Raw genomic sequence first — 22,290 nt, forward strand, 5'->3', positions numbered from 1 at the left:
TAGGCAGGATAATATTTTTGATTGAAGCAATTTTCAGATAGACATACTGACGGGTAAGATAGCTATACAAGATGGAATATAGAGACGACATAAACAAAGTGTGCCGAGCTTTGGAGTGATTGAAATGGAGTTCTTGGAGGTTTAGGCATAGGCTAGCTTAACGCTAACTAATAAGCAGTTATACATCTTCACTACATATTATTTACTTGTTCTCACTTTCAGCCCAATACTGACCTAAACTTGGTCAAAGTTAGATTTATGGAAAATGCTACTCCCCACTTTCAGAATGTATGTCGTTTTAGTTTTGTCCTTAATCAAATTTCTCCAACTTTAATCAAGTTTATGGAAAAATATATATTAGTATCTATTATACTAACTAAATGTAGTTAAAAGACATATTTGATGGTGGATTTAACAAAAAAATGATTTCATATGATAGATGTTGATGCATTGTTTGATAAATTTGGTAAAAATTATAAAAGTTTAACTTAGGCCAAAATAAAAACGACCTGTATTTTAATACAGATGGAGTACTCACTATCACTAAGATCATGGGAAGGAAAATGCTTCTCCCCATGATGGATGGTTTTATCACCGGCAGTCATGCCTTCCCACTATCATACCGAAAGCTTTGCTATTGGTCCCAAATCCGGCAGTGCTATGAGTTTGGAACCAGGGGGCACTGAAGGACCTCTATATAGTGGTGTTAGTGCGATTGGAGTCTTCTTACCTTTTTTTCCTTCAAATATTACATGTCCTACCCTTGCTATATAAAAGGTTTATTTACATAACCAGATTATACTATATAAATGTTGAAAAGGACATTTGTTTGATGGTATCTCAGAGGACAAATTGAGGTGGAAAAGAAAGTTGGGCAACCTTTTTGTTAACTAATCATGGTGAATATCATAATATGAGCTAAAAACTAACACAGAACTTTGGTGTTTCATAACAAATATATGACAAAGACATGAATGGGTGCAGCTGTTCCAGATGCTTGGACTCCTCCGGCCCTCAGCTGCTGCACCTCGTACTTCAATATCATATTCATATATATGGCCAGAGAGAGAAGTTGTTGACCAAAAACTTCTATTTTCACTGTCTTTCTTTTTTATGCTCCTAATCAGGAATCAGAAAAGATAATGTGCAATGTGCCATATTGCTATAGTAGTTGAGGTACCTGATAGTCTGCTGTTCCAGCTCCAAATGCAAAGCTACCCGGGGAAATCACCCCTTGTGTCTTGTGATTTGTGAACGGTAGGGTGCTCAGCGCACACATTGTGCCCGCAGAAGCAGCACCCATGGTGAGAAGCAGAGAAGCTGAATGTGTCTCGTGCTCGGTATGCAATGTTTTGGTAAGCCGCTATTCATATTTGACAGGCAGATTAAGATACCTATCTTATGAGGCACAAGCCAATAAACAAGCCAGTACTTTAATACTGAAAGCAGTGAGGAACAGGGGCAGATCTAGCGGTGGGGGCGGGCAGGACTCAAGTCCTCCTACCGCCGCTTGGACAATGGAGCCTCTTAAGCCCCTCCATGATTTTTAGGAAGGAAGAAGAAGAAGAGAAGGGAGGGAAGGAGGAGGAAGAAGAGAGAGCCCCTCCTAAGCTCACGGGCCGCATCCGCCACTGGTGAGGAAACAGCTTTGTATTAGGTCAAGGGACTTGACGAATATAGAACAATACATCTGAATCATGTCAAGGTTTTATCAAGATAATAAGTCTGCAAATGATGGTCTGAAGGGTGTTTTATTTTCTTCAGATGGTGTCCAACAAATAGCTGCTACATGTACAAAGGACAATATGTGAACTCAGCAGAGACCGCTCACTGCACATCCAGAAGTACTCTTCTAGAGAATGGCTATTTTGAGAGCATCAGCAGCAGTCAAATTTGAGCCAGAGAGATTTATTTGTAAAATCAGATTCCAATTCGATTGCAGCATTGTTATTCAGGAAGTTGAGTACCAGTGAGCAGAACGTCTTGGCTGCCTTCTTCGCTCTTCAGTGTCGAACTCGACAGCAACAAGGCCATAATGTGTCTTGAATCCACTGTATATCTCATACAGATCCATGAATGACCACACAGAGTACCCCCGCACATCGGCTCCGTTCCTAGAATTGGCCAATGCCATCACAGAAATACTGAAAATAGATGCCGCTGTGTTCAACAACTAAAACGAGAAAACTCTGAGAAACGCACAAAAAACAAATGTTTGTTACTTAAATACCTGATCTCTTTCAGTGTGCTTTCTATGTACTTTGTCAAGTAGCCAATCCTATCCAAATCATTCAGGGTGCCATCTGATCCTCCATAGCCTGTCCCCATGGCAGGTCAAATCAGCACAGAATTTTGCAGTGTTAGTAACAATTTCTGGATGAAATACTAACCATTTTCCAGAATGTAAAACGACAAATTTCCATATTTTTCCTGAAAATATTCAAGTATGAGCTCTAGTCCATAAGGGTCTACCATTTTCCCTGGAAGAATCTGCTTCAAATAGACCAATCAAAGGCACTCAGCAGCTGTTTTATCAAGTTTCAAATATTCAATCAAAAGCAAGTTCTGCATCTCACCATTGCAGAAGGTGGGGCATCCTTTGTACCTGAAAAACAGAGCAACCCTCAGAATATTCGGAGGAATATGTGGATACTACAAAGAAATGTTTACAAACATTGAACCTCTGAAAAGAGTGGCCCAGTCAGCAGTGAAGTCCCGAAGGGGTCCCTCTATCGTGTTAGGAGGATTGCTCGTATATAAAGAAGTGTAGTGATTCAATCCAATGAAGTCAAATGCGTTAGTAACAAGCTCAGATTCATAGCTGGAGAAGGATGGAAGCCGGGAACCAGCAATCTTCTTCATGGTCTCTGGATAGTCTCCGAACACCAATGGATGCAGGATCCTGGAAATTTGTAAAGTTCTTGTGATATAATTCAAGAATGAGGATGAACTAACAGTCGAGCTTTCCGCGTTAGATCGGTGGAACTTAAGCTTCAAATTGTTTGAAACGACTAAATACACTAACAGTTACATATGTCCGCGTTAGATTGGTTTATAGATATTGGACCTCTGAAAAGTGTGGCCAAGTCAGCAGTGAAGTCATGGAGGGGTCCCTCTGATGAGTTAGGATGGTTGCTCGCATATAAGGAGGTGTAGTGATGCAGTCCGATGAAGTCGAATGCATTAGTAACAAGCTCAGATTCATTGTTAGAGAAAAATGGAAGGCGGGAACCAGCAATCTTCTTCATTATCTCTGGATAATCTCCGAACACCAATGGATGCAGCATCCTGGAAATTTGGTATGTTCCTGTGATACAACTCAGGAATGAGGGTGAACTGGAAGTTGAGTTTTCTGGATTCCATGGGTGATTGTTTACGCTTCGTATTGTTTGAAACGACCATATATGTTAAGGGATTTACCTGGACCAACTCATCAATAAAAATAGTTACTAGAACTTTTTTTATAATTATAGTGTATTACTCCCTCCGTTCCAAATTGTAGGTCGTTTTAGTTTTTCTAGGTGCATTGTTTTTGCTATGCAGCTAGATTTTGTGTATGTCTAGATGCATAATAATACCTATGAATCCAGAAAAGCCAAAATGACTTACAATTTGGAACGGACGGACTACTTCTATAATAGATTCAACACGACATACCAGCCATATAAGAAAGTTGTTGCTCTTTCGGTGGCTTCAATATCTTCAGCTGAGTCTGTGAATGGATAGAGCCACATGGTGTATATATTCATGCCAATAATGCCCTTCTGTGCAGCCTGAAACAAAATATAAGGCAACAGGCTTGATTTCGTCAACTTCATAAACAAAATTCAGCAGGGGAAAGGGGTCATAAGAGCAGAACGCTCACTTGGTACTTTTTCCTGTAAAGCCTAACAGTTGACGCATGAGCCAGTAGGCTTTGGTGTACAAACAAATATGGCTCAGTTGTGGAGTTCCCAGCTGTGAAATTGCTCCTGCCAAATGGATACGAGCAGTGGTTTTTTTTTGGGGGGATCTCCGTTGTCAAAATCTGCTTGAGCCATGATGTTTGGCTCGAGCATAGTTGTCCAATGGGCAAATCTATCACCAAACTCACGGAAACACACATCGGTATATGCGGTGAAATCATCTCTGCATCACACATGCGTCGAACCGTAAAGTATTCTGGTTATATTTCAGATGATTCTCATGATTTGGTGTGGATTAAATCAGGATGCTGATAAAAGCTACGACTTACATAGTTTTGGGGCTAACCCACCCACCATACTCTTCCTCGAAGATCTGGGGAAGGTCCATATGATAAAGAACAGCATTAATCTGAATACCCATTCTCAAGAATCAGGACTAACATGGTCAATGTGGAGTGGGAAACACACAAAGGTAGCATGATTAGCCAGCAGTAAATGTTTCCGTAAATATTGCTGAAATGCTACGAAGTTAACTATGTGATATGTGCCTAGGTAAGTAATTCAACGTTGAGACTTCATTAAATTCAAAGTACACGAAGATCAAATTATGACCATGTTTGGTTCCTTTAGTCCTAGGACTAAAATTTAGTCCAACCTTGTTTGATTCTAGAGACTAAAGGCCATTAAAGTACTTAAACAAAGGTCAAAATACACTTAAAAGTGCACAGATCCTGGCCGCCCCCATTCCCACGCTGCTGCCCTCCCACCATGCCTTGACGCTGCCCTGTTGTCCCTTACCGCACTGCTAGCCGGCTTTGCAGTTAACAAATTGTTCATATATTCCAAATAATGTTCATGTAGTACACAAATCTCATTATTACAAAATTATCAGATCTACGATCTATTAAACAAATCATCGGCTATCCAATTCCGAAATTGATTCATATTTTGATCTAATTTGTTGATGTATGTGTCAAAATGGTACATACCGAGCGTGACACCAATAATAGCAATTTATTTCCTCCTCTTTTGACACCTCATAACATACCGTTGCATCTCGGCCTCCTCATCATCCTGTGTGTCCAAAACAATCATCATCAGCAAGATAAACATTGAAATCATCATCATCATCATCATCAAATAGAATAATAAAAGCCATAACTCAAATGTTTACAACATCACACGTTCAAATTATTTCACACAAACATTAAAATGGTTCACACAAATATTCAAATGGTTCACAGAAACATTCACATGGTTCAGATAAACATCACAGTAAATTGGTTCAAATAGATTGGTTCAGTGTCTCCTTGCACCACCACTTCAACCATCCGAACCTTCCTTCATTTGTCTTAAATTAGCAAAAAAACAGTCCGGTTGTATTTTTTTTCAAACAACTTCGTGGCCATGTAGTACTCATCTGTGTCTTCAGTTGCTCCGCAATCCATAGCCATACTCAAGTAGCTTTGTATCTCCTGCTCCACCTGTTGTTGTTCCATCTCCTTTTCTTCCACCTTCTTCTTACTAATTTGTTGCCAGCTTGTAAGGTGTCTATCAGACCCTTAATAGCCTTGAGCTATGGACTCTTGTTCTTCCTAGGTGGACTTGAGGCTATATCTATGGTGCTGCTCGCTCTCCTGCGGCTGCTGGTACTCATGGGACTGTCGAAATTGCCATTTGCATTCCCATCTGCATATTCATCATCCTCATCCGCATTTGCATCTACTGGAAGTGGAAGTGAAGCTTCTCCAGGGATGCATGAGGGCCGTCCATCAACTGTCACACCATGGAACATTTCACGTAGGAAATCAATGTACGCAGGTATGCCCAACCTGAGCTTCCTGCACTCTAGTCTTTTCTGAAATGGACAAATGAACAATCAGAGCAAAAAACATATTAGATGATAGAAAGTAAGAAGAAATGATGACATTCATGAACACAAGGAAAAACTCTAATGACAGTACCTTTGTGTGTGTTTTCCACCATTTATCACTTGCTATTATTGTTCCATTTGGGTTTCGGTCCAATCCTGGTTCACCTAGGGTCCATCTGTGAAAAGTTTATAGGGTCTTGCATTGAGTCCATTTGTTCTTGAATTGTTTGATTTCATTCCTGAGGTGAGTCCTTTCTTGGAATTTTTAGGCTATAATCTTGTAACCTCTACTTGACATTGTCCCACCCATGCAATTCCTTGCCCTAATTTGTTCAATAGCAAGCTCATAGAATATATATGTGTTCTCTTTGTTCCAATTTGCCTTGTCATAACGGTTCTATTACACAAAACATTATTAGCTACAGCTAAATAGTGGATGAAGGACACAAATGTAGTACCTGATCAAGTATATCATCAAGATAGAGTACCTAATGGAGCAAATCAACATATATATTAGGAGATGGAGCATCACAACATAGCAAATGAACTCATGGAAAGAAGCAATGGATGTCTTAGAGCATAGAGCACAGATGTGGATCTTACCAACTGGGAGCCGTTATCATCTTCTTCCTCGAAGTCATCGTGGTCGCCGACATCCTCTGGAGGAAAGGAGATGTTGACAGCAGACATAGATCCACGAACAACGCGGTTAGCCACCGATCTCCCACGGCCTCCGCCACCCATCCCCGGAGGAGGAAGTTGGGGACCGGATCCCAGTGCCTGTTGGCCGGATCCTGCTTCAATGTTGAGGGACTTGGAGTAGCTACCTACTGGATGAGCAGCGTGGCATCCTCCACGGTCGGATCTGCTCCCACCTCCACTCAGGCGAGGAAGCTGGAACGCGTAGTGTCTGAATCTGCCACCACCTCCGCTCGGGCCAAGAGGAGGTAGCCTTTGGTCACCGCGACCTCCTTCCGGCTACATGTACCCTGAGTCGGAGTTAAGGAAGGGGAAGCCGTCAACCTGGGAGTTGCGATCCAGGTTCTCCATGTGTGCCCTTTGAGCCGAGAGGTTGGGGCCGCTGGTAGATACGACGGCGCCTAGGGAAAAAGGTCGAATTTGTCGGAGTCGTGGGTGGCGGCGGAAGCAGAGAAGGCGGGAACTGCCGAAGAAGAACCGACATGAGAGAAGTACTCCCAGTAGCCGTTCCCGTGGCCATCCATGGTGGATCCGGCTTGGGGAGTAGCGGGCATGACGGCAGAGGCGTGGGGAGTAGCGGGGACGGATCGGTTGGATGGGGAACGGAGGAATAATGAGGGGCATCGGCTGTCAAAATGAGCCTTTAGTCCCCTTTAGTCACCCCTTGGGGACTAAAGGGACTAAAAGGGTTTAGTCACTTTTTAGTCCCTGTGTTTGGTATTTTAGGGACTAAAAGGGGTGACTAAAGTTTAGTCAACCCAAACCAAACAGGGCCTATATGTACCTGGTTTCACAAGCTCATTTATCAAATTGTTATAAAACTGCAGACCATTAGGATTCACCACTCCTCACTCCTCTGCCACCTATACAATATCCAAAATCATAACATTAAGTTAACGTTATACGTGAATGATCTTTATCGTCAATGTCAAAGTTTAAGGTTTAATTGTTGTACCAGGAATAAGTCTTACCAAGAAATAGTGAACCTGTTTGAACTAATTTTTTATAGGTCACATCGAATGTTTGGATATTGATTAGAAGAACTAAACGTGAACTAATTATAAAACTAATTGCATAAATCATAGCTAATTCCCGAAATGAATCTATTAAGCTAATTAATCCACATATTTACTGTCGCACACATGATTAAATTATGGAGTAATTAGGCTTAATAGATTCGTCTCGCGAATTAGCCTTCATTTGCGGAATTGATTTTGTAATTAACCTCTCTCTATATATATACTCCCTCCGCATAGGAAAAGGAAGTCATTTTGGATAACGACACGGTCTTCAAAGCATTACTTTGACTCCTTGTTTTTATAAAAATATTTATCAAAAAGTGATATATGTATATTTTTATGAAAGTATTTTTCAAGATAAATCTATTTATATGGCTTTCACATTTCCAAGCTCAACAACTTAAGTTATTCATGATTTATATTCTCAATGTTTGACCCAAACATTGTCCAAAACGACTTCCTTTTCCTATACGGAGGGAGTATATATATATATTTTTCGGATTTCAAATTTCGAGTTACTATTCACAGCACTATTCAAATTCGGCGAACACTATTCAAATTCGCGGCACTATTTAAATTCAGCTCACTATTCAAATTCGGGAATATGAATAGTGCCCGAGCACTCACCGGGAGTGGATGGAGCACCTATGGGTGGTGGCACTATTTAGCCACTATTCACTCACTATTGCGCACTATTGAGCTACTATTCGGGGTCGCTTTCAGGGGATACGAGCACGCGCAGGTGCGTGATTAGGTGTATTCCTTAATTAAGTCTATTCTCAGGATCTTTGCGGGTTGGCGAGACCGAAGATTCAGCCGGTCGTGCTGCTATGCTTGTGACAGTCCTACTCGGTACTCACCGCATGCCTCGCTGGCTCGCTCCAGAACTAGGCCAGCCCGGCCTGCACCCTCACCGTCCCCAGCCACGCTCAAACAGGACTCAGGCTCTACCGTCTCCCCAGGCAGTTCCACCCGAAGGGAACACTTCTCTGCGCACACAGGGTTCTCCTCAAACGCCACTACCAGGGCTAACACGAGAACGACACACGCAGAGGTTTCTCCTCTAGGGTCCCTAGCGTAGAGACATCGCCCCATAAGAACGAGCTTAAAGGAAGGCAGGGATGCTACAAGGACAGCTTAATCCATTTTCACGGGACAAGCTTACATGCGGCTTTCCCTTTCGGGAAACCCCACACACTTAGCACAAACCTTGATTACCTTACAAACCGAGGGACGAGCTCCAACGGCCTCCCTTTATTCTAGTAGTGGTAGTACTGAGGTGGAGTAATACAACGGTAGATTCTAAAATATGGTGGCTAATTCTTTTTCTCTCAGAGAGTGGTGGTGGATGTCTTCATGAGTGGAGTGTGGGTGGAGGTCTTCGGCGGTGGAGTGTGTCTTCGTGATTCTTGGTGATGCTCTAGTGGTTGTCTGGTTGATGTCGTTGATTCCTCCAATGCTTCACCCGGTACCTCCTTTTATAGTCACGGCAGAGGCTTCTGGAGTTGCTTCGTGCTTAAGGCTTCTGGTGCCTTCAACTATTCTCCTCTTCTGTTGCCTGGACACTTGGACGGCTCTCCGCTCCTCAATAATTGTCCTGGATACAGTAAAGTTGCTGTTTATTCTTTTTGCCTTGTCCTCTATCGCGTACTGTCTTCTCGTGATATTCTGGATGCTGCTTGGTATGGTCTTCCACGCCCGAATGATATACGTCGCAGACTTCAATCAAAACATCTTGGCATGTAGTATTATTCTGCCCCGGCCGAAATGTTGTTAACACGTTAACAACACTTGAGACTTATTTCCTTGTGTGACAAAGTATTCTTTTGTGCGAGCTGTATTTCTATTCTTCTTCTTCAATATCCGGTTCCTCTGGTTGCCACAGTTCATACCATGACAGTAATTCACGATATTCTTTTCTTAACTGGCATTCCATTCCATAATTTGGCTTAAGTAGCCTTCCTACTTCTTTTGATATTATACTATTCCTTCCATAATATTCTCGTAGAAATATTTTTGTTATTTTTTTTTGATACATCATATGGTACTCAGTATTGAATTTAGTATTTCCTTCTATTTCTTTTGCTTCATTGAAAATTCTCCAATTATCATGATTATTTTTGGCACGTATTTCTTCATAATTGTACCATGTTTCTGAAGACCATATCGTAGGGAATTTATACGAACCTTTTATAATATATATATATCATGACTTGCTGGTCTTAATGGTAGTGTAAATTTTGGTGGGTTAGAAAAGTATTTTATTTTATATTTTCCTTGAACACACGCCAATCTTTTACATGCTTCTTTAATAGCCTTTCCTAAATCAGATTGAAGTATTTCCTCCAATGTTCCATAAATATCTCGGACTAACCCATGATCAATAATAGTTTGTAAATAAATATCTTCTCCTGTATGCCTTTGTATGTTTGTAAAATATTTTAGGTTTATATCAGCCTTAAGTATTATAAATTTATGATGAGGATTAACAATTAACTTATCATCAAGATGAAGCAAAGGAAAGGTATTTATAGTAACTATTATTCCCAAATTCCTTTCTATACCTTGATATAGCCTCATGAAGTAATTTTGTATATCATGAAATGTTTTGTACTGCCTTTCAGCATATTTCTTCCATATTAGATCTATAATATCTTGTGTAAAATATGCCAGCACTTGTTCAGTCTTAAAACTTATCCTAGGGATAAGAAACTCGTGTGGAGTATTGACTAAATATTTATTATTTCTTTTATCATTTGAAGAGTCCTCCTTCGGACTGATCTTATTTTCCTCATACTTTGTATTGACTACATTCTTGTCACTTTGCTGTTCTAAACATGATCTACATGCCTGTTTTATACATAAACTGCAAGTAGCCCTTTTTCCTGGATCTTGATAGTATATACAAAATACACATCTTATATTAACGTCATCTCTTTTATGATCCCGAATTATTTGATCCATCATTTCTATCTTTAACCCTGCTAGTTCTTCAATCAAGTTTGTCTCTTCATCACTCGATTCATCTTCTTCATTATATTCAATTTCATCTGTTTCTATTATTGAATATACAGATTCATCATCCATTATATCATCATCACATACCAGAATATTTTCGTTAACACTATCTATAATTAACACCTTTTCTTGCTCTTCTTGCTTATTAGAATATCTCTTCTTATCTTTATTAGGACAAGTTTTACTTAAATGATCTGGAGAATTACAAATAAAGCATCTACATGTACTATCATAATTTTTTCTAGGATTATACCTTCTTACATTTCTCTTGTGAAGAAAAGGAGCTCTATTATCTGATCTTCTTAGGAAATATCTTTTCTTTGTCTTTACATTTCCCTTCTTATAATTTTTAGGGTATTTCTTATTTCTATATTTCTCTTCTCCGTATGTCAATGGTATTTGAACTATTTTATTACAAAAGTTGTAATCTGATTGCTTCATTGACCTTTGAGCTTGTATGCTTGTGCATATTTTTCTTAGTTGCTTAAAAACAAATGTTATAGCCTGAGAAATATTATATTCCCTTCCATTAGATTCCTTTTTATATTCTTCAAATATCATAGATCCTAAAGGATCTGATAGTTTATTAAAATATCTTTCAACTATAGTCTTATTATAGCCTTGCTTAGCAGTTGTGGCGTTATACAAATAATGCTGAGAGAACTCTTTTATTCCTTTCCAATTTGTTAAAGTCAATTTCTCTATTTCCTTCAATCTTTCATTTTGTAATGCAGTATAACCTAATTCTGGATCTTCATCTATAACAATACTTGATATGATATTTGCAAAATTATAAGGGTTGCTACCAGCTCTTTTTAATTCTTCATAATAATGAGGATAAGTTTCTACCCATTGTTCCCATAGAACTTTAATTGATTCTCCTAAGAATGTTTCTAAATATGTAATCATATCTTCTACTCTACTTCCAATATTATGCTGATTTTGTATATATTTTTGGACTATTAGGCTTTTCCATATGCTTATAATATTTGGCCAATCAATAGGATCGTGTGCTGCTAAATTTAATATTGCACCATCGCTTCTATAATTCTGAAATTGCACAGTCCTTTCAAACTCTCTTCTTTTTGAACCCATATGCTTATATTGTCCAGGTATATAGGTATATGTAGGCTCTTCCTTTTCTGGTGGCCAATTACCTGGTTTTCTAGATGTCTATCCGTTTCTCCTTCAATTTTTATATCTCTCTCTTGTTCTCGTCTTCTTTTAGATGGACTTGGATCTATATCCATGGCTTCTATAGCAGTATCTTTATTGTATAATTCTTCATTTCTTAAAGAAAGAATATGTGAATCTGACTTACTACTATGTATTTCAATTATATCTTCATCCTCTTCTTCATAACTTTCTAATAAAATTTTATTATTGATCTCCCATTGATCTTCTTCACTTATAACAACCTCTTCTTTTTCCTTTACCATTTCTTTATTATTCTCTAATTCTTTCTGAATCTTACTATTTTTATCACTTACATGTTGCAAAGTAGGTTCATGTTTTATTATCGGCATGTTAATCTTTTGATTATTTAACTCTCTTTCTTTCTTAATTTTATTAAGTCTATATAATTCTCGTCTGAAATATAGCTCTTTTTCTCTAATAGCAGACCATTCACATATCATGGAGGTATTATATTCATCTTGAACATTACTTAGTTTTTTCTCATAGTGTTTTATTTCATTATCAATATCTAATTTTTCCATGAATTCACATACACTATGTCTTCTAGCTTCTCCTATGTTTGACTCAGAAGTTGAAACTTCTAAATCATCTAAACTTCTTTCTTTGTAATTAACAAACCTGATACTAGTTTTGCCTTTACTATTTTCATAGCTTACATAATCTTTAGGTTGTTTTAAAATCTTTGGTTCTATTAAAGCACTTATATTCCACTCTTCACCTGCTCTTTCTTCAGAACTAATTTTTAAAGGACTCATGAATTTTATTCCCTTAGACTGCATACTTTCTATTACATTGTTTACATTTACCTTGTATTTAGTTGCACTTCTATTAGTTAACCTTCCTACAAATTCTATACTTACTAATAAATTTGTACCTTTAAAGTCTTCATAGCCTTTGGTCTGAAACCCTATTGCCATTTTATCTATAAATTCTTTTATTCGCATTATTAAATCTGGAGCTATGTATGTTATTAACATATTTTCATTCATATCTCCTTCTAGGAAACCCAATGCTGCTTTATTTACTGAATCCCATCTTTTATCTAACAAGGTTATTAGAACTTTGGTTCCTAATTTCTTCCTAGTCATTCTTTTAATTCCTATGATATACATTCCTTGATGAATATATTTGTAGCCAGAATATTTTAGCCCGTTCTCAAATTGTTTACTGACAATTCTTAGCTGAACTGGTTCTGTTAGAACACTTAATTCTACTTCTCTAGATATTCTGTATAGCCCATTTTTATTTTCAAACCAGCCCATTTGATATATTTGCTGAGGTCTTATCTTTCTTAAGGTATCTCTCTGATATCTTTCAAGATCTCTTTCTACATCTATCATTTCTTCTAAGTTTTCAATATCATCACATCCTCCTTTCAATCTATCCATAAAGCTTAAAGGCTTTATGTCTTTATTTATTAGTTGGAGTGTCTTGTCTCTTCTAGAGAGACTTTCAGATATTTCCATTTTTCAGAGTTTAATGATCTATTAAACTCGACTAATCCTGTTGATGATAGAACAATTTCTTTGTTATGCTCAAAATTAGTATTATCAAATTTCTTATATAGGTGAGTTATATCCTTTTTAATATAATCACTATTTTGAATGATTCTTCCTAAAGAATTTCTACTTTCTTCTGCTGCTTGCAAGATTAATTCTAGCTTATTATTCAAGGCTAAAATATTCTCTTCTAGATGCTTATGTTCTTTCTGTAGTTTTTCAAATTTTAATTCTAAATCGTCTTGCCTTTTACCCCAAGATATATAGAAGTTATGTATTAAATCAACTAATAAATTGATCTAGCCGTGTGAAGTATGCCAAGTATCATCTTCAGAGCTATTTATTATGCACCTTATATTTATATTTTCTTAAGTATTAACTGTCTTTCCGGTATTAACTTCTAGATTTAAATAGTGAAGTTTTTCAATCTTGACTAAATATAGAAAAACCCTCAAAAACACAAATTTTAACAACCTCGGCTCTGATACCAGTTAAACACGATCGAGGGCGAGGAAACGAGCGACTTCGAAAAATTTCGGATTTCAAATTTTGAGTTACTATTCACAGCACTATTCAAATTCGGCGAACACTATTCAAATTCGCGGCACTATTTAAATTCAGCTCACTATTCAAATTCGGGAATATGAATAGTGCCCGAGCACTCACCGGGAGTGGATGGAGCACCTATGGGTGGCGGCACTATTCAGCCACTATTCACTCACTATTGCGCACTATTGAGCTACTATTCGGGGTCGCTTTCAGGGGATACGAGCACGCGCGGGTGCGTGATTAGGTATATTCCTTAATTAAGTCTATTCTCAGGATCTTTGCGGGTTGGCGCGACCGAAGATTCAGCCGGTCGTGCTGCTATGCTTGTGACAGTCCTACTCGGTACTCACCGCATGCCTCGCTGGCTCGCTTCAGAACCAGGCCAGCCCGGACTGCACCCTCACCGTCCCCAGCCACGCTCACACAGGACTCAGGCTCTACCGTCTCCCCACGCAGTTCCACCCGAAGGGAACACTTCTCTGCGCACACAGGGTTCGCCTCAAACGCCGCTACCAGGGCTAACACAAGAACGACACACGCAGAGGTTTCTCCTCTAGGGTCCCTAGCGTAGAGACATCGCCCCATAAGAACGAGCTTAAAGACAGGCAGGGATGCTACCAGGACAGCTTAATCCATTTCCACGGGACAAGCTTACATGCGGCTTTCCCTTTCGGGAAACCCCACGCACTTAGCACAAACCTTGATTACCTTACAAACCGAGGGACGAGCTCCAACGGCCTCCCTTTATTCTAGTAGTGGTAGTACAGAGGTGGAGTAATACAGCGGTAGATTCTAAAATATGGTGGCTAATTCTTTTTCTCTCAGAGAGTGGTGGTGGAAGTCTTCATGAGTGGAGTGTGGGTGGAGGTCTTCGGTGGTGGAGAGTGTCTTCGTGATTCTTGGTGATGCTCTGGTGGTTGTCTGGTTGACGTCCTTCATTCTTATTATTATTAAACTCTATTTTACTTCTTAGATCTTCTAACTCAGCTTCTAAAATATTTACTCTATTTTCTAAATTTCTAACTCTACTTGCTAATATTTTATCTTCTGCTATTATTTCTATTTCTTGTCAAGATGTTTTGATTGAAGTCTACGACGTCAATCATTCAGGCGTGGAAGACCATACCGATTGAAGTCTGCGACGTCAATCATTCGCGCGTGGAAGACCATACCAAGCAGCATCCAGAATATCACGAGAAGACAGTACGCGATAGAGGACAAGGCAAAAAGAATAAACAGCAACTCTACTGTATCCAGGACAATTATTGAGGAGCGGGGAGCCGTCCAAGTGTCCAGGTAACAGAAGAGGAGAATAGTTGAAGGCACCAAAAGCCTTAAGCACGAAGCAACTCCAGAAGCCTCTGCCGCGACTATAAAAGGAGGTACCGGGTGAAGCATTGGAGGCATGAAGGACATCAACCAGACAACCACCAGAGCACCAGAGCAGAATCAAGAATCACGAAGACACACTCCACCACCGAAGACCTCCACCCACACTCCACTCCTGAAGACATCCACCACCACTCTCTGAGAGAAAAAGAATTAGCCACCATATTTTAGAATCTACCGCTGTATTACTCCACCTCTGTACTACCACTACTAGAATAAAGGGAGGTCGTTGGAGCTCGTCCATGGGTTTGTAAGGTAATCAAGGTTTGTGCTAAGTGCTTGGGGTTTCCCGAAAGGGAAAGCCGCATGTAAGCTTGTCCCGTGGAAATGGATTAAGCTGTCCTGGTAGCATCCCTGCCTTCCTTTAAGCTCGTTCTTATGGGGCGATGTCTCTACGCTAGGGACCCTAGAGGAGAAACCTCTGCGCGTGTCGTTCTCGTGTTAGGCCTGGTAGCGGCGTTTGAGGAGAACCCTGTGTGCGCAGACAAGTGTTCCCTTCGGGTGGAACTGCCTGGGGAGACGGTAGAGCCTGAGTCCTGTTTGAGCGTGGCTGGGGACGGTGACGGTGCAGTCCGGGCTGGCCTAGTTCTGAAGCAGGCCAGCGAGGCATGCGGTGAGTACCGAGTAGGACTGTCACAAGCATAGCAGCACGACCGGCTGAATCTTCGGTCTCGCCAACCCGCAAAGATCCTGAGAATAGACTTAATTAAGGAATACACCTAATCACGCACCCGCGCGTGCTCGTATCCCTTGAAAGCAACCCTGAATAGTAGCTCAATAGTGCGCAATAGTGAGTGAATAGTGGCTGAATAGTGCCGCCACCCATAGGTGCTCCATCCACTCCCGGTGAGTGCTCGGGCACTATTCATATTCCCGAATTTGAATAGTGAGCTGAATTTAAATAGTGCCGCGAATTTGAATAGTGTTCGCCGAATTTGAATAGTGCTGTGAATAGTAACTCGAAATTTGAAATCTGAAATTTTTCGGAGTCGCTCGTTTCCTCACCCTCGATCGTGATTAACTGCTCATAATCACGATCGAGGGCGAGGAAACGAGCGACTCCGAAAAATTTCGGATTTCAAATTTCGAGTTACTATTCACAGCACTATTCAAATTCGGCGAACACTATTCAAATTCGCGGCACTATTTAAATTCAGCTCACTATTCAAATTCGGGAATATGAATAGTGCCCGAGCACTCACCGGGAGTGGATGGAGCACCTATGGGTGGCGGCACTATTCACTCACTATTCACTCACTATTGCGCACTATTGAGCTACTATTCGGGGTCGCTTTCAGGGGATACGAGCACGCGCGGGTGCGTGATTAGGTGTATTCCTTAATTAAGTCTATTCTGAGGATCTTTGCGGGTTGGCGAGACTGAAGATTCAGCCGGTCGTGCTGCTATGCTTGTGACAGTCCTACTCGGTACTCACCGCATGCCTCGCTGGCTCGCTTCAGAACCAGGCCAGCCCGGACTGCACCCTCACCGTCCCCAGCCACGCTCACACAGGACTCAGGCTCTACCGTCTCCCCAGGCAGTTCCACCCGAAGGGAACACTTCTCTGCGCACACAGGGTTCTCCTCAAACGCCGCTACCAGGGCTAACACGAGAACGACACGCGCAGAGGTTCTCCTCTAGGGTCCCTAGCGTAGAGACATCGCCCCATAAGAACGAGCTTAAAGGAAGGCAGGGATGGTACCAGGACAGCTTAATCCATTTCCACGGGACAAGCTTACATGCGGCTTTCCCTTTCGGGAAACCCCAAGCACTTAGCACAAACCTTGATTACCTTACAAACCGAGGGACGAGCTCCAACGACCTCCCTTTATTCTAGTAGTGGTAGTACAGAGGTGGAGTAATACAGCGGTAGATTCTAAAATATGGTGGCTTATTCTTTTTCTCTCAGAGAGTGGTGGTGGATGTCTTCATGAGTGGAGTGTGGGTGGAGGTCTTCGGTGGTGGAGAGTGTCTTCGTGATTCTTGGTGATGCTCTGGTGCTATGGTGGTTGTCTGGTTGATGTCGTTGATGCCTCCAATGCTTCACCCGATACGTCCTTTTATAGTCGCGGCAGAGGCTTCTGGAGTTGCTTCATGCTTAAGGCTTCTGGTGCCTTCAACTATTCTCCTCTTCTGTTGCCTGGACACTTGGACGGCTCTCCGCTCCTCAATAATTGTCCTGGATACAGTAGAGTTGCTGTTTATTCTTTTTGCCTTGTCCTCTATCGCGTACTGTCTTCTCGTGATATTTTGGATGCTGCTTGGTATGGTCTTCCACGCCCGAATGATTGACGTCGCAGACTTCAATCGGTATGGTCTTCCACGCCCGAATGATTGACGTCGCAGACTTCAATCAAAACATCTTGGCATGTAGTATTATTCTGCCCCGGCCGAATTGTTGTTAACACGTTAACAACACTTGAGACTTATTTCCTTGTGTTACAAAGTATTCTTTTGTGCGAGCTGTATTTCTATTCTTCTTCTTCAATATCCGGTTCCTCTGGTTGCCACACTTCATACCATGACAGTAATTCACGATATTCTTTTCTTAACTGGCATTACATTCCATAATTTGGCTTAAGTAGCCTTCCTACTTCTTTTGATATTATACTATTCCTTCCATAATATTCTCGTCAAAATATTTTTGTTATTTTGTTTTGATACATCATATGGTACTCAGTATTGAATTTAGTATTTCCTTCTATTTCTTTTGCTTGATTGAAAATTCTCCAATTATCATGATTATTTTTGGCACGTATTTCTTCATAATTGTACCATGTTTCTGAAGACCATATCGTAGGGAATAGACCATCACGAGAAACCTCTACGTGTGTCGTTCTCGTGTTAGCCCTGGTAGCGGTGTTTGAGGAGAACCCTGTGTGCGCACAAAAGTGTTCCCTTCGGGTGGAACTGCCTGGGGAGACGGTAGAGCCTGAGTCCTGTGTGAGCGTGGCTAGGGACGGTGAGGGTGCAGTCCGGGCTGGCCTTGTTCTGAAGCGAGCCAGCGAGGCATGCGGTGAGTACCGAGTAGGACTGTCACAAGCATAGCAGCACGACCGGCTGAATCTTCGGTCTCGCCAACCCGCAAAGATCCTGAGAATAGACTTAATTAAGGAATACACCTAATCACGCACCCGCACGTGCTCGTATCCCCTGAAAGCGACCCCGAATAGTAGCTCAATAGTGCGCAATAGTGAGTGAATAGTGAGTGAATAGTGCCGCCACCCATAGGTGCTCCATCCACTCCCGGTGAGTGCTCGGGCACTATTCATATTCCCGAATTTGAATAGTGAGCTGAATTTAAATAGTGCCGCGAATTTGAATAGTGTTCGCCGAATTTGAATAATACGGTGAATAGTAACTCGAAATTTGAAATCCGAAATTTTTCAGAGTCGCTCGTTTCCTCGCCCTCGATCGTGATTAACTGCGTCAATCATTCGGGCGTGGAAGACCATACCAAGCAGCATCCAGAATATCACGAGAAGACAGTACGCGATAGAGGACAAGGCAAAAAGAATAAACAGCAACTCTACTGTATCCAGGACAATTATTGAGGAGCGGGGAGCCGTCCAAGTGTCCAGGCAACAGAAGAGTTTAATAGTTGAAGGCACCAGAAGCCTTAAGCACGAAGCAACTCCAGAAGCCTCTGCCGCGACTATAAAAGGAGGTACCGGGTGAAGCATTGGAGGCATGAACGACATCAACCAGACAACCACCAGAGCATCACCAAGAATCACGAAGACACACTCCACCACCGAAGACCTCCACCCACACTCCACTCATGAAGACTTCCACCACCACTCTCTGAGAGAAAAAGAATTAGCCACCATATTTTAGAATCTACCGCTGTATTACTCCACCTCTGTACTACCACTACTAGAATAAAGGGAGGCCGTTGGCGCTCGTCCCTCGGTTTGTAAGGTAATCAAGGTTTGTGCTAAGTGCGTGGGGTTTCCCGAAAGGGAAAGCCGCATGTAAGCTTGTCCCGTGGAAATGGATTAAGCTGTCCTGGTAGCATCCCTGCTTTCCTTTAAGCTCGTTCTTATGGGGCGATGTCTCTACGCTAGGGACCCTAGAGGAGAAACCTCTGCGTGTGTCGTTCTCGTGTTAGCCCTGGTAGCGGCGTTTGAGGAGAACCCTGTGTGCGCAGAGAAGTGTTCCCTTCGGGTGGAACTGCGAGGCATGCGGTGAGTACCAAGTAGGACTGTCACAAGCATAGCAGCACGACCGGCTGAATCTTCGGTCTCGCCAACCCGCAAAGATCCTGAGAATAGACTTAATTAAGGAATACACCTAATCACGCACCCGAGCGTGCTCGTATCCCCTGAAAGCGACCCCGAATAGTAGCTCAATAGTGCGCAATAGTGAGTGAATAGTGGCTGAATAGTGCCACCACCCATAGGTGCTCCATCCACTCCCGGTGAGTGCTCAGGCACTATTCATATTCCCGAATTTGAATAGTGAGCTGACCGGACTGCACCCTCACCATCCCCAGCCACGCTCAAACAGGACTCAGGCTCTACCGTCTCCCCAGGCAGTTCCACCCGAAGGGAACACTTCTCTGCGCACACAGGGTTCTCCTCAAACACCGCTACCAGGGCTAACACGAGAACGACACGCGCAGAGGTTTCTCCTCTAGGGTCCCTAGCGTAGAGACATCGTCCCATAAGAACGAGCTTAAAGGAAGGCAGGGATGCTACCAGAACAGCTTAATCCATTTTCCACGGGACAAGCTTACATGCGGCTTTCCCTTTCGGGAAACCCCACGCACTTAGCACAAACCTTGATTACCTTACAAACCGAGGGACGAGCTCCAACGGCCTCCCTTTATTCTAGTAGTGGTAGTACAGAGGTGGAGTAATACAGCGGTAGATTCTAAAATATGGTGGCTAATTCTTTTTCTCTCAGAGAGTGGTGGTGGATGTCTTCATGAGTGGAGTGTGGGTGGAGGTCTTCGGTGGTGGAGTGTGTCTTCGTGATTCTTGGTGATGCTCTGGTGGTTGTCTGGTTGATGTCCTTGATGCCTCCAATGCTTCACCCGGTACCTCCTTTTATAGTCGCGGCTGAGGCTTCTGGAGTTGCTTCGTGCTTAAGGCTTCTGGTGCCTTCATCTATTCTCCTCTTCTGTTGCCTGGACACTTGGACGGCTCTCCGCTCCTCAATAATTGTCCTGGGTACAGTAGTGTTGCTGTTTATTCCTTTTTCCTCGCCCTCGATCGTGATTAACATACCATACCAAGCAGCATCCGGAATATCACGATTATATATATATATATATATATATATATTTCTAATTAGTAGGCGGAACCAGGAGGGTGCGATACCGGAGAGAATGTTTTCGAAAAAAAAATTCATGCGGTGCTGTCTCGGCACCCGGAGCTCAACTTGGCACCCGATGCCTTGATTAAAAAATTCTTGTTCTGCTGGCCCTCTGCATCCTCGCTCGACCCTCGACCGCATCCTTTCCTCGAGCTCCTCCACCTCGCCCTCGGACGACAGACGGCGCCGACCACCCGTGCCGCGGCTGTAGCGCTCGACGATCTCCCAACGGCTCCCGTCCAGTAGCGCCGCAGGTGGCTGCTGCAGCTGTTGGGGCTTGCCGGCCTTCCCTAGCCTCCACTTGCTGCGGGATTCACATCCGCAAGCCGCGCAACCACGACTCCGAGACGAGCGCGATGCCGTTGACTGTCAGGCTCCTCCAACGGGGAGCCATGGCTACCTCCTCCCTATACCTGCTTATCAAAAATATATCCCCTGCTTCTTTCTTTTTCCAAAAAGATCACGTGAGCCTGCAAGCCCAAATGCAAAGCAAGTGGATCTGGAAGAGGGGATCGAGAGAAACCGATTTGAGCCATCTGCTATGGACAAAGAGGGGATCGAGAGCAATCGATTTGGTGGCGTTCTGGAACAACGAAGAAAACAGAATGAACGGACGGAGGAAGACGAGCACGTGGGAGAGAGAAGGGGTTTTTTATCTTTCTTATCTAGTTTGGTGCTAAACGTTGGAGCAAAATTTACCAAGCTAGCACCTCATGGATCCTACCTTAGCACTACCCAAGGTGCTATACACTGTGGACGCTCTTAGCTTGACATCTTCCTACGTGTAAACCACAAATAGCAGAGGTAACGCGTGATCTCTCGAATCTCCAACCTTCCAAGGATGGTTGCAAATTGATCCCCTGGGAGAATATCCATACCTTATACTTACGGTAACTATCAGAAGCAATATCACCGGTAGCACCACATATATTTCTCTCTAGGTTATCATATAATCAGACCACATTTCAGTTGAGATAAAATGTGTAAATATAAACCACATTTAAATAAATATGCAATAGTATTTTTCTGTTTTGAAAAGAAACAGCAGGAAGCCCCTGCTGCAGTAATATATATTATAAAAGATAAATAACCTGTACAGCCAACTAGGAAAAATACCCAAAAAAGGAAAAAATAAAAATTGTACAAGAAGATAAAGAAGTCTATGCCATATTTGATTTCAGTAACTATGAACTCAAAATTAACAGAGTACTTAAAGTACTTAATATATCATTAACGAGTGCAAGTTTTGCCCCCCTTTTAACATTTGGCACTTGGCAGACAATTATGAAGCAAGTCAACGGGGAAAAAAAGAGACAGACCTGAATGGGCGTATGTGCCCCAGATGCCTGGGCTCCTCCCATCCTCAGCTGCCGCACCCTCGTACTGCAACATGCGATGATCAGAGCAAAGGTTAGTTTTAACAGAAACTTGTTTTCTTTGGCTATGAATCTAAGTAGGAAAGAAAGAAAACATGCTATAGAAGTTGAGGCACCTGATATGCTGAAGTTCCAGCTCCAAACGCAAAGCCATGTGAAATCACCCCTTGTGCACTGCAGGGTGCTTGCACACGGCACCGACGACAAAAGCAGCGGCCATGCCGAGAAGAAGAGCAACGGGATGCATCGCCTCGCCATTGCTGCGGTCCGCCATAGCCTGTAAAGTCCCTTTATATTCCTGTTATAGCTGTCCGTTCGTGGAGTCTCAGACAACTGATGATAATTGAAATAAAAAAAAATAGTCGGACGAACGTGGCCTGTTGCCTTTAGGATTGGGTCTTGTTGTGCCTGTCATTTTGTTGGTTTTCTGATTCTTTTTCTTGGAAC

At 42.1% G+C, this 22,290-nt stretch overlaps 1 protein-coding gene, 1 long non-coding RNA gene and 1 pseudogene across 2 annotated transcripts; 1 reads left to right on the forward strand and 2 right to left on the reverse strand.

Moving 5' to 3' along the window:
* Positions 1–52: 52 nt before the first annotated feature.
* On the reverse strand, positions 53–22,100 carry LOC117848586 (beta-glucosidase 20-like; annotated as a pseudogene).
* Positions 4,988–14,104, reverse strand: LOC140222379 (uncharacterized). Its single transcript, XM_072292811.1, has 4 exons — positions 6,382–14,104; positions 6,237–6,266; positions 5,870–5,954; positions 4,988–5,763 (listed from the first exon to the last, which is right to left on the reverse strand). Exons 1-4 carry the CDS (start codon positions 6,432–6,434, stop codon positions 5,482–5,484), a joined length of 450 nt encoding a protein of 149 aa, XP_072148912.1. The 5' UTR covers positions 6,435–14,104; the 3' UTR covers positions 4,988–5,481.
* LOC117848588 (uncharacterized) lies at positions 19,787–22,232 on the forward strand. Its single transcript, XR_011897823.1, has 3 exons — positions 19,787–20,322; positions 21,746–21,877; positions 22,024–22,232. It is a non-coding gene; the product is annotated as an uncharacterized lncRNA (long non-coding RNA).
* The last annotated feature ends 58 nt before the right edge of the window (positions 22,233–22,290 follow it).

Source organism: Setaria viridis, chromosome 3 (assembly GCF_005286985.2).
Source record: "Setaria viridis chromosome 3, Setaria_viridis_v4.0, whole genome shotgun sequence".
Lineage (NCBI taxonomy): Eukaryota > Viridiplantae > Streptophyta > Magnoliopsida > Poales > Poaceae > Setaria > Setaria viridis.